The 13,419-nt window shown below is 44.1% G+C and overlaps 1 protein-coding gene across 5 annotated transcripts in view; it reads right to left on the reverse strand.

Moving 5' to 3' along the window:
* LOC140729303 (arrestin red cell) overlaps positions 1–13,419 on the reverse strand; it is a 111,911-nt gene that overhangs the window by 63,201 nt on the left and 35,291 nt on the right. Inside the window, exon 1 of one of the 5 annotated variants that reach the window (XM_073048916.1) lies at positions 8,189–8,208. The exons of 3 other annotated variants lie outside the window; for them this stretch is intronic. In XM_073048916.1, the coding sequence (XP_072905017.1) occupies positions 8,189–8,193 (5 nt within the window). In that variant the 5' untranslated portion in view covers positions 8,194–8,208. Of the gene's footprint in view, positions 1–1,094; positions 1,226–8,188; positions 8,209–13,419 lie in introns of those variants that run through there. One more of the 5 variants, XM_073048911.1, reaches the window with a different exon arrangement.

The following is a 13,419-nucleotide window of genomic DNA, read 5'->3' on the forward strand; positions in this document are numbered from 1 at the left end:
GCTGCTCGTTGAAGCAAAGATCAAATCAGACAGTTATGTGTCAGCAAGTCAATGCATAAAAGCACGCAGACATGGTCAAGAGGTTCAGTTGTTGTTCAGACCCAACATCAGGATAGGGAAGAAATGTGACATTGACTGTGGAATGACTGTTGGTTTGAGTATCTCAGAAAATGCTGATCTGGGATTTTCAAACACAACAATCTCTAAAGTTCACAGAGAATTGTGCAAAAAACAAAAAAAAACATTCTGTGAGCAGCAATTCTGCAGCCAAAAATGCCTTGTTAATGAGAGAGGTCAGAGGAGAATGGCCAGACTGGTTCAAGCTGACAAGGAGGCAACAGTAACTCAAATAACCACACATTACAACCGTGGTGTTCAGAAGAGCATCTCTGAATGCACAACATGTTGAACCTTGAAGTGGATGGGCTGCAACAGCAGAAGATCACGAGCATATAATGCAGTGGCTACTATATTAGGTACAGGAGTTACCTGATTTTAGGGTGTTTTTGGAGTTAGCACATATAACAAATAACTTCAGCCACCAATCTTCAAATCTAAATTAAATTAGAAATGCAGCTCTCGACAATAGGTTCTAAAATCTGTGAACCATAGTTAATGGGGAGACCGGAGAATGCTGATTCAAATTCATTATTTGTATATCATTTGGGTATCTGTAATGTGGGTGTGAAGAGGGAGGTGTAAAGTTGTGTATAGTTCAAAGGAAGTGGGTCAAACCAGTACAAAGGGGATTGATTTAGTGGCCATTTCAGAAATGTGGTTGCAGGGTGGAGAGGATTGGGAATTAAATATCCAAGGATTTCAGGTAATACAGAAGGATAGGCAGGAAGGTCAGGGAGGTGGGGTAGCACTCTTAATTAAAGACAACATCAAGGCGATAGTGAGAGACGATACAAGATCTAAGGAGCAGAATGTTGAATCCATCTGGGTAGAGATTAGGAATAGTAAAGGGGAAAAAAAACACTGGTGGGAGTTGTCTATCGGCCACCAAATAATAACATTACAGTTGCACAGACAACGAACAGAAATATCTGAGGCATGTAAGAATGGAACAGCAGTTATCATGGGGGACTAACTTGCACATAGATTGGATGAATGAAGTTGGTCGAGGCAGTCTTGAGGAGGACTTCATAGAATGCATCTGTGATGGCTTTCTTGAACAGCAGGTTACTGAACCTACAAGGGAACGCATTATCTTAGATCTGGTCCTGTGCAATGAGGCAGGTAAAATTAGTGACTGATCTTGTAGTTAGGGATCCTCTTGGAAAGAGTGATCACAGTATGATTGAGTTTCTCATACAAATGGAGGGTGCAATAGTTTGATCTAAAACCAGTGTATTATGCCTAAACAATGGAGACTACAATGGGATGAGAGAGGATTTGGCGAGTGTAGACTGGGAACACAGATATATAGTGGGAGTGTTGAGGAACAGTGGAAGACTTTCAAAGAGATTATTCACGGTGCTCAACAAAAGTATATTCCAGTTAAAAGCAAGGACAACAAGGGTGGGGAGAGCTGGTCTTGGGTAACAAAGGAACTGAAAGACAGCATCAAACTAAGAGATCATGTATACAAAATCACCAAGAATAGTGGGAAACTGGAAGATTGCGAAAACTTTTAAAAGCAACAAAGAAACACTAAGCGAGCAATAAAGAAAGGGAAGATAGATTATGAAAATAAACTAGCTCAAAATATAAAAACAGGTAGTAAAAGTTTTTAGAATTTTATAAAGCGGAACAGAGTGGCTAAAGTGAACATAGGTCCCTTGGAGGACGAGAAGAGGAAATTGTTATTGGGCAATGAGGAAATGGCAGAGGCTTTGAATGACTATTTTGTGTCAGTCTTCATGGTGGAGGACACATCTAACATGCCAGAGAGAGATGTTATGGATACGGTGGGAGGTGAGGACCTCGATACAATAGTTATCACTGAAGAGGTACTGCCGTGCAAACTTGTGGGCCTGAAGATAGACAATAATCCTAATCCAGACAGAATGCATCCCAGGGTACCAAAAGAAAGGGCAGAAGTTATAGAGGAGGCTTTGTGATATTTTCCCAAAGTTCTCTGGACTCTGGGCAGGTCCCAGCGGACTGGAAGACAGTGAATGTCACGCCACTGTTCAGAAAAGGATGTAGGCAAAAGGCAGGTGACTATAGGCCAGTTAGTTTAACATCTGTAGTTGGGAAAATGCTGGAAGCTATCATCAAAGAAGAAATAGCGAGGCATCTGGGAAGAAATGGATCCATCAGGCAGACACAGCATGGATCCAGCAAAGGCAGGTCCTGTTTGGCAAATTTACTGGAGTCTTTTGAGGATATAATGAGCACAGTGGATAGAGGAGAACAGATGGACATTATTTACATGGATTTCCAGAAGGTGTTCGATAAGGTGCCACATAAAAGACTTACCCATAAGAAAATGATGCATAGAGTTGGGGTTGATGTATTAGCATGGATAGAGAATTGGTTAACTAAGAGAAAGCAGAGATTTAGGATATATGGTCATTACTCTGGTTGGCAATCAGTGGTGAGTGGTGTGCCACAGGGCGGTGCTGGGCCTGCAACTGTTCACGATATACACTAACGATCTGGAAGAGGGAACCGAGTGCAGGGCATCTAAGTTTGCTGATGACACCAAATTGAGCAGAAGATATAGAGAGTCTGCAGAGATAGATAGGTTAAGTGACAGGACAAGGGTCTGGCAGATGCAGTACAATGCGAGGTCATCCATTTTGGAAGGAAAAATGAAAGAGCAGATTATTATTTAAATGGTAAAAGATTGCAGCTTGCTGCTGTGCAGAGGGACTTGGGAGTGCTTGTGCATGAATCACAAAAGGTTGGTTTGTAGGTACAGCAGGCTATCAAGGCGGCAAATGTTGGCCTTCATTGCTAGGGGGATTGAATTTAAGAGCAGGGAGGTTATGCTGCAAATATACAGGGTACTGGTGAGGCTGCACCCGGAGTACTGTGTGCAGTTCTGGTCTCCATACTTGAGGAAGGATATACTGGCTTTGGAGGCGATGCAGAGGAGTTCACCAGGTTGATTCCAGAGATGAGGGGGTTAGACTATGAGGAGAGATTGAGTCACCTGTGAAAATGAATTCCAGATTTACCACTCTCTGGCAAAAGAAATTCCTCCTGATCTCTGTTCTAAAGAGATATTCTGTTCCGAGGCTGTGCTCTCCAGCTCTAGATTTCCCCGCCATGCTCCCCACATCCATTCTCTCAATGCCAGGGACTTACCATCCTTTCTTATCAGTAATTGAGGGGTCTATGGACCCTAGGTTGGAAACCCTTGGTCTAGACCTTTCAACATTTAATACTTTTCAATGGGATGCCCCCTCATTTCTTCTAAACTCCAGCGAGTACAGGCCCAGCAATGTCAAATACTCCCCACACATGAACCCTTTCATTGCCAGAAACGTTTACGTGACCTTGCTCTGGACCTCCTCCAATGCCAGCACATCTTTTCTTAGAAAAGACAATTTCCTAGATAGACAAGTGCAGTCTGACCAAAGCCTTATAAAGCCTCAACGTTACATCCTTGCTTTGAATTTCAAGTCCTCTCGAAATGAATGCTAACATTGCATGTGCCTTTCTTAACACCGACTCCATGCCTTGCCCTTTGTTCTCTCACTCTTCATTCTCCCCCCTTACGCTCCCTCTCCCTTCGTCTTCTTCATCCTTATAACACTTGGTGAAACGACCACAAGCACAAGCTCTATGGGTCATTCCTGACTTCCTTCGCCGATCCTGGAGGTTAGACTCGCAAACGTTTCATCACCAGTCAAGGTGACATTATCAGTGGGCAAATTAAAGGTGGCTTCTGCCAAACGTTTGTCTTGTCATTCTGATTGGTTGGCTTTCGAGCCGGCCGCGAGTCCACGCTGGGTCCCGGCAAATATAAACGCGGGCACTCAGCAAAAAAACAACAGCACTCAGTTGCACACTGATGACAAAACATTTGCTACAGAACCTCCAGGCTCAGCAAACAACCCGACAAACATACAGCCAGCAACCTTCACTTTCTTTTCAAAGAACACACCTTTTTGACCCTCTCTGTAGTCATTGGGACACAATTTCCCACAGTAGTGGAAGCAGTCTGGTCACATGTTCAAGGCAGAGGTAGATCAGTTCTTGACAATTGCGACATGAGCGGAAGAGCACCAGGCATGGCCAGGAAGGAGCAGTCATAGTCAAATCAGCTATTACCTTGTTAACTCAGGGAGCAGGGCAGAGGGGGTGAATCATCTCCTCTCATTTGCAATTTTGACATTAGGTTAGACAGTAGACTGCACCACGGTCCAGTCAGCAATTTGAACTCACAGAAACCCACAAAGCTCATGACGTACTGGGTGAACTCAGCACAATACATCACGAGTACACTCCCCCCCACCATCGGTGCTATCTACAAGGTGGCAACACCCATTGTTAGAGATCAGGCCATGCCATCTTCTCACAGGAGGTGCAGAAACCTGAAGTCACACACCAGCAGGAACAGCTACCATTTGGTTTTTGAAACAACCTGCAAAACCGAAGTCACAACGTCAGCATAGCAACAGTGCGACTTCTTTCCACTAAAGCAGGCTTTTGTTTTGCTCCGTTTGTGCTCTATCTGGCAATTTACGTTGCCTTTCTATTGTTCCTGTGAATAGTGTGCCTCTGATGCTCTGTGCCTGCGACACTGCTGCAGGTCTGTTTAACGTCACACCTGCGCATACGTGGACTTATGCAGAGGACAAGAAACCCGGCTGAGACTTCGGGGGCAGCCGAGGCGGGGTTGTCAGTTATGTGAGCTTATCAGCCATTCCTTTGGGACACAAACACGGAAGTGGGAGCTGGAGAAGAGAATTCGACCACTGGAGTCTACTTTGCCACAAGTGCACAAGACACAGGAGCAGAACTAGTTCATTCATCCCTTTGAGTCTGTTCCTCCCTTCCAGCATGGCTGATTTATTATCCCTCTCAACTCCATTCTCCTGCCTTCTCCCCGTAACCTTTGACGCTTTGACTAATTAAAAACCTATCAACCTCCACCTTAAATATGCCCAATTACTTGGCCTGCACAGCCACCTGTGGCAATAAATTCCATAGATTCATCGCCCTCTGGCTAAAGAAATTCCTGCTCATCTCTGTTGGGGCTGTGCCCTCTGGTCCTGGACTCCCCCACTGTAGGAAACATCCTCCTCAAATCCACTATCTAGGCCTTTCAACATTCAGTATGTTTCGATGAGATCCCCCGATTCTACTAAACTCCAGTAAGTACAGACCCATCAGAGTTTCTTCATATCTTAACCCTATCATTCCTGGGCTAATTCTTGTGAACCTCCTCTGAACCCTATGCACTGCCAGCACATCTTTTCTTTGACAATGGGCCCAAAATTGCTCACAATACTCCAAGCGTAGTCTGTTTAATGCCTTATAAAGCCTCCGTATTACATCCTTGCTTTGATATTCTAGTCCTCTCAAAATGAATGCTAACATGGCATTTACCTTCCTTACCAGTTACTCAACCTGGAGTTAACCTTTATACGACACACACAAAATGCTGGTGGAACGCAGCAGGCCAGGCAGCATCTATAGGGAGAAGCACTGTCGACTTCCTGACGAAGGGTCTCAGCCTGAAACGTCGACAGTGCTTCTTCCTATAGATGCTGCCTGGCCTGCCGCGTTCCACCAGCATTTTGTGTGTTGCTTGAATTTCCAGCATCGGCAGATTTCTTCGTGTTTGCATTAACCTTTATACTTCTGATTTTTGAATTTTCTTCCCATTTAGTAAATAGTCCACACCTCTAGTCCTCCTCCCAAAGTGCATGACCATACACTTCCGTACACTATATTCAACCTGCCACTTATTTGCACATTCTCCCACTCTAAATTCTTCTGTACCCTCTCTGCTTCATCAACACCACCTGCCCCTCCACCTATCTTCGTATTGTCTGCAAACTTGACAATTCCACCGTCTAAATCGCTGACATATAACATAAGTGGTGCCAATACAGACCCCCTAAGCACATCATTAGTCACTGGCAGCCAACCAGAAAAGATCCCTTGTTTCCCCATTATTTCCTCCTGCATCAATCTTCTGTCCATGCCATCCATATCGTATCTTTGCTATAATACTATGTTGAGCAAACTTATGTGCGGCACCTTGTCAAAGGTATTCTGAAAATCTCAGTAAACAACATCCACTGTCACCTTGCTTGTTATTTCCTCAAAGAATTCCAAAAGATTTGTCAGGCAAGATCTTCCCCTTCAGAAAACCATGATAACGTTGGACTGTTTTATCCTGTGCCTCCGAGTACACCAAAATCTCATACTTAATAATAGACTTTAACATCTTTCCAACCACTCAGGTCTGGCTAACTGACCTTTCTTCTGCCTCTATCCCATCTTAAACAGTGAAGTGGCATTTGCAATATTCCAGTCCTCTGGAACCATTTCAGAATCTAGTGATTCTTGAAAGATTATTAATGCCTCCACAATCTCTTTCAGAACTCCACCTGCCTTCAGACGTTTCAGCTTCCCAAGCACGTTCTCCTTATTAACAGTAAGGACACTCACTTCTTCACTAATGCCCCCATCTTCAGTTACCTCTTTCAGAAGCCATGTCATCCAGGTGACTTTTCAGTTTCCAAGTACCTTCTTATTAATAGTCACTTCTTCCCCCTGACACTCTCTCACTTCTGGCTTCCACAGTGAAGACTGGCACAACATACATTAAGTTCTTCTGCCATTTTTTTTGTCCCCCATTAGTGCCTCTTCAGCATCAATTTCCAGTGGTCCAATATTGACTCTCACCTCCCTTTTTTTATGCTTTATATATCCAAAGAAACTTCTTGTACCAAATAAACTTGTATATTATTGGCTTGTTTACCTTCATGTTTCATCATTATGGCTTTTTAGTTGCCTTCTGTTGACTTTTAAAAAGCTTATCAATCCTCTAACTTCTCACTAATTTTTGCTATATTATAGGTTTCTATATGTACATTTAACATGCACTCTCTTTGGCTTTTATGCTGTCCTCAACTTCCTTTGTCAGCCATGGTTTCCTCATCCTCCCTTCAGAGTACTACTTCATCTTTGGGGTGCATCTTTCCTGCGCCTTTCAAAACTTCCCCCAAAAACAATAGCCATTGCTATTCTGCCATCATCCCTGCTACTGTGCCGTTTCAATCAATTTTGGCCAGCTCCTCTCTCATGCTTCTGTGGTTCCCCTTCCTCCACTGTAATACCGAGACATCTGATGTTAACTTCTCCTTCTCAAATTGAAGGGTGAATTCTATCACCGTCTCTGAAGAGTTCCTTTACCTTGAGCTTCCTAATCAAATCTGGGTCATTACACAACACCCAATCCACACAGGATCAACACAAGCTACTCTAAAAAAACATACTACAAGTTTCCTCTCTTGGGATCCGGCACCAACCTGATTTTCTCAATCTACCTGCAGACTGAAATCCCCCATGACTATTACAACATTGTCCTTTTTACATGCCTTTTCTTTCTCCACATCCTGTCTACTGTTCAGACACCTATAAATAACTTCCTTTTACCCTTTTATCCAAAAAAAGGGTCTTCTTACCCTTGTGGTTTCTTAACTCTAGCCACAAGGATTCGACATCTCCCGGTCCTATTTCTATTTCACCTCTAAGGATTTGATTTCACATTTTGCCGACAAAGCCTCTGCCTACCTACCTGTCCTTTGAATACAACATGTCTCTGTGGATATTCAGCTCTCGACTACGATCTTCTTTCAGCCACGATTCAGCGATGTCCACAACAACATACCTGCCAATCTCTAACTACACTACAAGATTGACTGTATTTTGTATACTTCCATTTGATATGCTCATGAGCAGATTTCCCCATTTCCAGCTTCAAAAGCCTTCCTGAAGACACACACTCAATGTTTTCAGAACTGCTTCTTCCCCTCCACCATCAGATTTCTGAATGGACAATGAACCCACCCATGAACACCACCTCACTATTTCTGCTCTCTTTTTGCATTACTGTACTTATTTAATTTTCTTTAATATACAGTGGATTACAGTTAATTAGGCCATCGGTTAACAGTTGCAACCACTTATTTGGGACAACCCTTAAAGAACAAAAACTAATCACAAAAATAGCTGGATTCTCTTGATTTATTTGGGAAGAGAGAGAGCTTACCCCATTTCTCACTTGGATCTGCATTAGCAGGGACCAGTTGCAGACAGAGATACATACACACACACACACACACACACACTTGCAGAGGCAGGACAACGTTAGTCTGTATTGAAGTGTAATAGGGAAGCAGTTAAATATGAGGCCAGTTAAAAGTCAAACCCCCCCCCCCAGGAAACCAAACTCCACCTCTTTGTAGCAACCACAGGCAAAGCTAATCTCAAAACAAATCTACCAGGCTCTAGCAGACTGAATATAGAATGCATTCTGTAGCAACAGACACAATGATCAAAGTGTCATCTTCCTCATGTTGGGGGCTAGTGTGAGCAAGATGGGGAGAGTGGCATTCTTCCATGCTTTGTGAGGGACTCAATGTGTTGGGCAAGGGTTGGTGTTCATGAATCGATGCAGGCGTTGTTCCACATTCCTCTTGGCCCTTGAGGTGTAAGGAGGCCAAAGACCTCAACAGGGGCACAGCTGGTAGAGCCAATGCCTCACAGTGCCAGAGTCCTGGGTTCGATCCTGAGCTCTGGTGCTACGTGTGTGCCTGCATCTATATCCATGCATGTACACACATGAACAGACATATGCCCACTGGCTGCCCTAAATCATGCACCTCCCCCCCCCCAACCCTCCACCTCATGTGTGAGGGGTAGAATCTGAAGATGATGGAAACTGGGGAGGATAAAATGAAAACACGAGGAAATTCAAGCAACACACACAAAATGCTGGTGGTATGCAGCAGGCCAGGCAGCATCTATAAGGAGAAGCACAGTCGACATTTCGGGCCATCTTCTTCCTATAGATGCTGCCTGGCCTGCTGCATTCCAGCAGCATTGTGTGTGTGTGTGTGTGTGTGTGTGTGTGTGTGTGTGTGTGTGTGTGTGTGTGTGTGTGTGTGTGTGTGTGTGTGTGTGTGTGTGTGTGTGTGTACGTGTACGTGTACGTGTACGTGTACGTGTACGTGTACGTGTACGTGTGTGTGTGTGCGTGTACGTGTGTCTACGTGTGTGTACGTGTGTCTACGTGTGTGTACGTGTGTCTACGTGTGTGTGTACGTGTGTGTATGTGTACGTGTGTGTGTGTGTGTATGTGTACGTGTGTGTACGTGTGTGTGTGTACGTGTGTGTACGTGTGTGTGTACGTGTGTGTACGTGTGTGTGTACGTGTGTGTGTACGTGTGTGTGTACGTGTGTGTGTGTACGTGTGTGTGTGTACGTGTGTGTGTGTACGTGTGTGTGTGTGTGTTGCTAGGATAAAGTGGAATTAGTCTCCATTCATTGTTCTAACTCCAACGGACAAGAAGCAAGCACCAAGGTACTACAAATGCTGGAAATCAGCAAGCCAAGCAGCATCTGTAAAAGGGAAAGCACAGAGTTTCTACCCAAACTCCCTACCTTCACCTGCTCAGCCCTCTAGAGATCCCCCAAACACAATTAAATTTACTTATTGGCATACAGTGTAGAATAGACCCTTCTGGCCCTTCGAGCCAATAACCCAACTTAATCCTTGCAATTTACGAGGCCATTTACAATCAATTAACCTATCAACTGGTACGGCTTCAGACTGTGGGAGGAAACCGGAGCAGCCAGAAGGAACCTACACAATCACGGGGAGAACATTCAAACTCCTTACAGGCAGTGACGGGAACTGAACCCGGGTCGCTTGTGCTGTGCTAAGCACTATGCTATCGTGCTGCCCTGATTGCCATTCCAATGGATACAAGCCTAATTTGTCCAGCCTTTCGTAAAAAGACAAGCTGTTCATTGCAGGTTTTAGTCTAAGCAGGGGGATCTCATTGAAAACGATCGAATATTGGAAGGCCAAGATAGAGCGGACGCTTAGAGAACACACTCAGAACAGAAAGACGTTGCTTTGGAACAGTGATGAAAAGGAATTTCCTTAGCAGGAGAACAGGTGGAATTCTTTGTCACAGATGTTTGTGGAGAACAAATCATTAGATATACTGGGGATTCCAGTTAATTGGGACACATTAGGACCCGTACTTTTTGGCCCAATTAAGCAGCTGCCCCAATTAGCTAAAGATTCATGGAAATTGTTAAAAGTATAAAAAAGGCAAACTACCATTTAATGGAGTAACTAATTATGTATTCAAATGAATTACAGAATAAATTAGAACACTATCAATACTGCTACAGTACGCTAAAACTGTGTATTAGTTCTTCATGGTTATCGACAGAGACGTAAGCAATGAACAGAATCACCGCAGACACCTCTTGCAGATAATGGACTAGCTTCCTACGATGCATCCTCCAAATCTTCATTTTCATTGTAACATTCAAGATGATTGCCGACACCTTCAAATTCCTCCTAGCTCCTAACTCGAAGTAATATAATTGTTTCTTTTTTTTTACTCCCAGCCGTTTCTGGCACCTCCAAGTCTGAACCCTTGAAACCACACAGAGCAAAACAGTTCTGAAACGCCATACTGCTTGTTTCTCACAAACTCTCACAGCTTTTTGAGTACAAACACATGCAGCAGACACTATTTAGAAACTTTTCTCTCCGAGCACAGTGTAGTATATTTGATAGCCACAAAAGCGCACAAGACCGACACGAACTAGGAGCTGCTCAGCAATAGTCTCCTGGCCCGATTAAGTGGCATTTTGTCCCAAACAAACAGGAATCCTGGCTATTTTCTCAATTGGTTTTTGTTCACCAAGAGTTGTCTCAAATAAGAGGCTGCCCCAATTAATCTGAATGCACTGTCCTTAAAGCATTGGTTAATGCGCTTTGGATTAGTAAGGGTGTCCAAGGACACCAGGAAGAAAGCAGGAGAATAGGATTGAGGGGGAAAAATAAATCAGCCATGATCACATGACAGAGCAAACTCAATGAAAACTCTGCTCCTATATCTTAAGGGTTATACCTCGTCTGAACTACTTCCAGCACACCCAAAATGCCGCAGGAACAATAGGTCAAGCAGAGTCTGGAGGGGCATATACAGTCGACGTTTCGAGCAGAGGCCCTTCAACAGGACTGATCTATTTCCAGCTTCTTCCTTAGCCATTGAAATCTGGGCACCAAGTACAGGAATTGGCATGCTGGTGTTGGTGAGGGTGCACAGTTCAACGATGCAATTTAATGTCAGAGAAATGTATACAATATACATCCTGAAATGCTTTTTCTTCGCAACCATCTACTAAAGCAGAGAGTGCCCCAAAGAACGAATGACAGTTAAATGTTAGAACCCCAAAATATCCCTCCAGCTCCTCTCCCTCCCGCGCAAGCTCAAAACAATAGCAAAGACACAGACTTGCAGTTACCCCAAAGACTTCATGTTTCTCCCGGTGTTCAACATACCACAGGCTCCCTCTCTCCCTAATAAGGGAAAAAGAGGTGCCTCCATTTTCTGGTCAACAGGAAAGATATCATCATGATTGAAAGAGTGCAAAGAAAATTTATAAGGATGTTGCAGGGACCCCACGACCCAAGCTTTCAGGACAGAATGAATAGGCTAGGGTTTTATTGTGTGGGAGAATGAGAGGAGATGTTAATCTAGGTACAACAAATGAGAAACACAAGAAAATCTGCTGATGCTGTAAGTCCAGAGCAACACACACACAATGCTGGAGCAACTCAGCTGGCCAGGCAGCATCTTCGGAAATGAATAAGCAGTTGACATTTCGGGCCGAAACCCTTCCTCAAGATTGCATAGAGGTATACAAAATAATGAAGGGTATAGACAGGATAAATGGAAGCAGGCCATTTCCCCGCAAGCTGGGTAGGAATCAAAGGTTAAGGCTGAAAGGTGAAATACTTAAGAGAAAACATGAGGGAGGAATTCTTCACTCAGCACGTGGAGCAAGTTGCCAGCGGAGGTGCTGGATTCAGGTTTGATTTCAGCTTTTAAGAGAAGTTTGGATAGGTACGAGGATGACAGGGGTATGGGTCCAGGTACAGATTGACGGGACTGGGCAGATTGGGTTAGCATGGATTAGGTCCAAAGGGCCTGATTCTGTGATGTAGTGCTTTAAGACTTTTTGCTGACATACTCATTGTTGGTGAAAATGAATCTCAGGGTAGCATCTGGTGTGATATATGAACTTTGATAATCAATTTACTTTGAATTTTGAACTACTGAATCTTCTCAAATTCTTATTGGCGTACAGCTGGGTTGTGCCTTCTTTCCAGGGAGATCCAAGGAAACTACTTAAGACCCTTGGGAATTCTGGGCCCTGAAGTGGCAGAGGAATGTTGCGGTCGAAAGGCAGGAAAACCAGGCGCAAACACAGCCATACTCTCCGAGGAAGTGTCACCAATTAGCCTCAGGTGCCACCGTGGGACTGACAGGATCAGGGCGGAAACCATTCCCAGGAGACAGGCAGGGCTTTTCATTTACATTCAAAGGAAGTTTATCATCAAACAGCATTACCATATTCTACCTTGAAATTCAATTCCTTTCACGTATTTAATAGGCAAATAGAATTTTACTAAATTAAAAATGATAATGCAAAGACTGATTAACAACCAATGTGAAAAAGACCAATTCTGTAAGTAAAAAAAATAATTCTCAGAACATGAGCTGTTAAAAGTGAGTGTGTGGGCCGCACAGTCAGTTCAGGGTTGAGGTAAGTGATGTTATCTGCGCCGACTCAGGAGCCTGATGGTTCAAGGATAATAACTGCTCCTGAACCTGTGATGTGGGACTGAATGCTCCTGTACCTTCTTCCTGACAAGAAAACGTGTCCTGGATGCGGAGGTCTCTGATGACGCATGAAGTTTTCTCACATCCTCGTAGAGGTGCTCACTAGCGGCGAGGGCTCAGCCTGTGATAAACTGGGCTCCAACCACAAGCCTGACAGTCCGGTTTGGCCATAAGCACAAGAGATTCAGCAGATGCTGGAGATCCAGAGCAACACATTACAGACATCCCACCCTGCAAAAACTCATTTCAGGGAGGTAGCACCGTCAATTTGCAGGAGACTCCCGGGAGAGGTGGGATGTCTGCAATAGAGTAGCTCCTTAGCAGCTAGCCAGCTAAGCTAATGAACGAATGACACCTGTTAAACTCGCCTCAACGTGTCTTTTACATTTTAACCCACCATGGGCAATAGAAAAGTCACTGTTGCAAACAGTGCAGCGAGCAACACTGTCATTATTTTGACCCCTGTTAGGCAGGGGTACACTTTGGTGTAGTCTGGGGTGAAGTGCGTTTTATATTTTATTTTTTTGGAACACTTGCCATGTCTCGCGCTCTCCCTCTCTCCATC

Source organism: Hemitrygon akajei, chromosome 6 (assembly GCF_048418815.1).
Source record: "Hemitrygon akajei chromosome 6, sHemAka1.3, whole genome shotgun sequence".
Lineage (NCBI taxonomy): Eukaryota > Metazoa > Chordata > Chondrichthyes > Myliobatiformes > Dasyatidae > Hemitrygon > Hemitrygon akajei.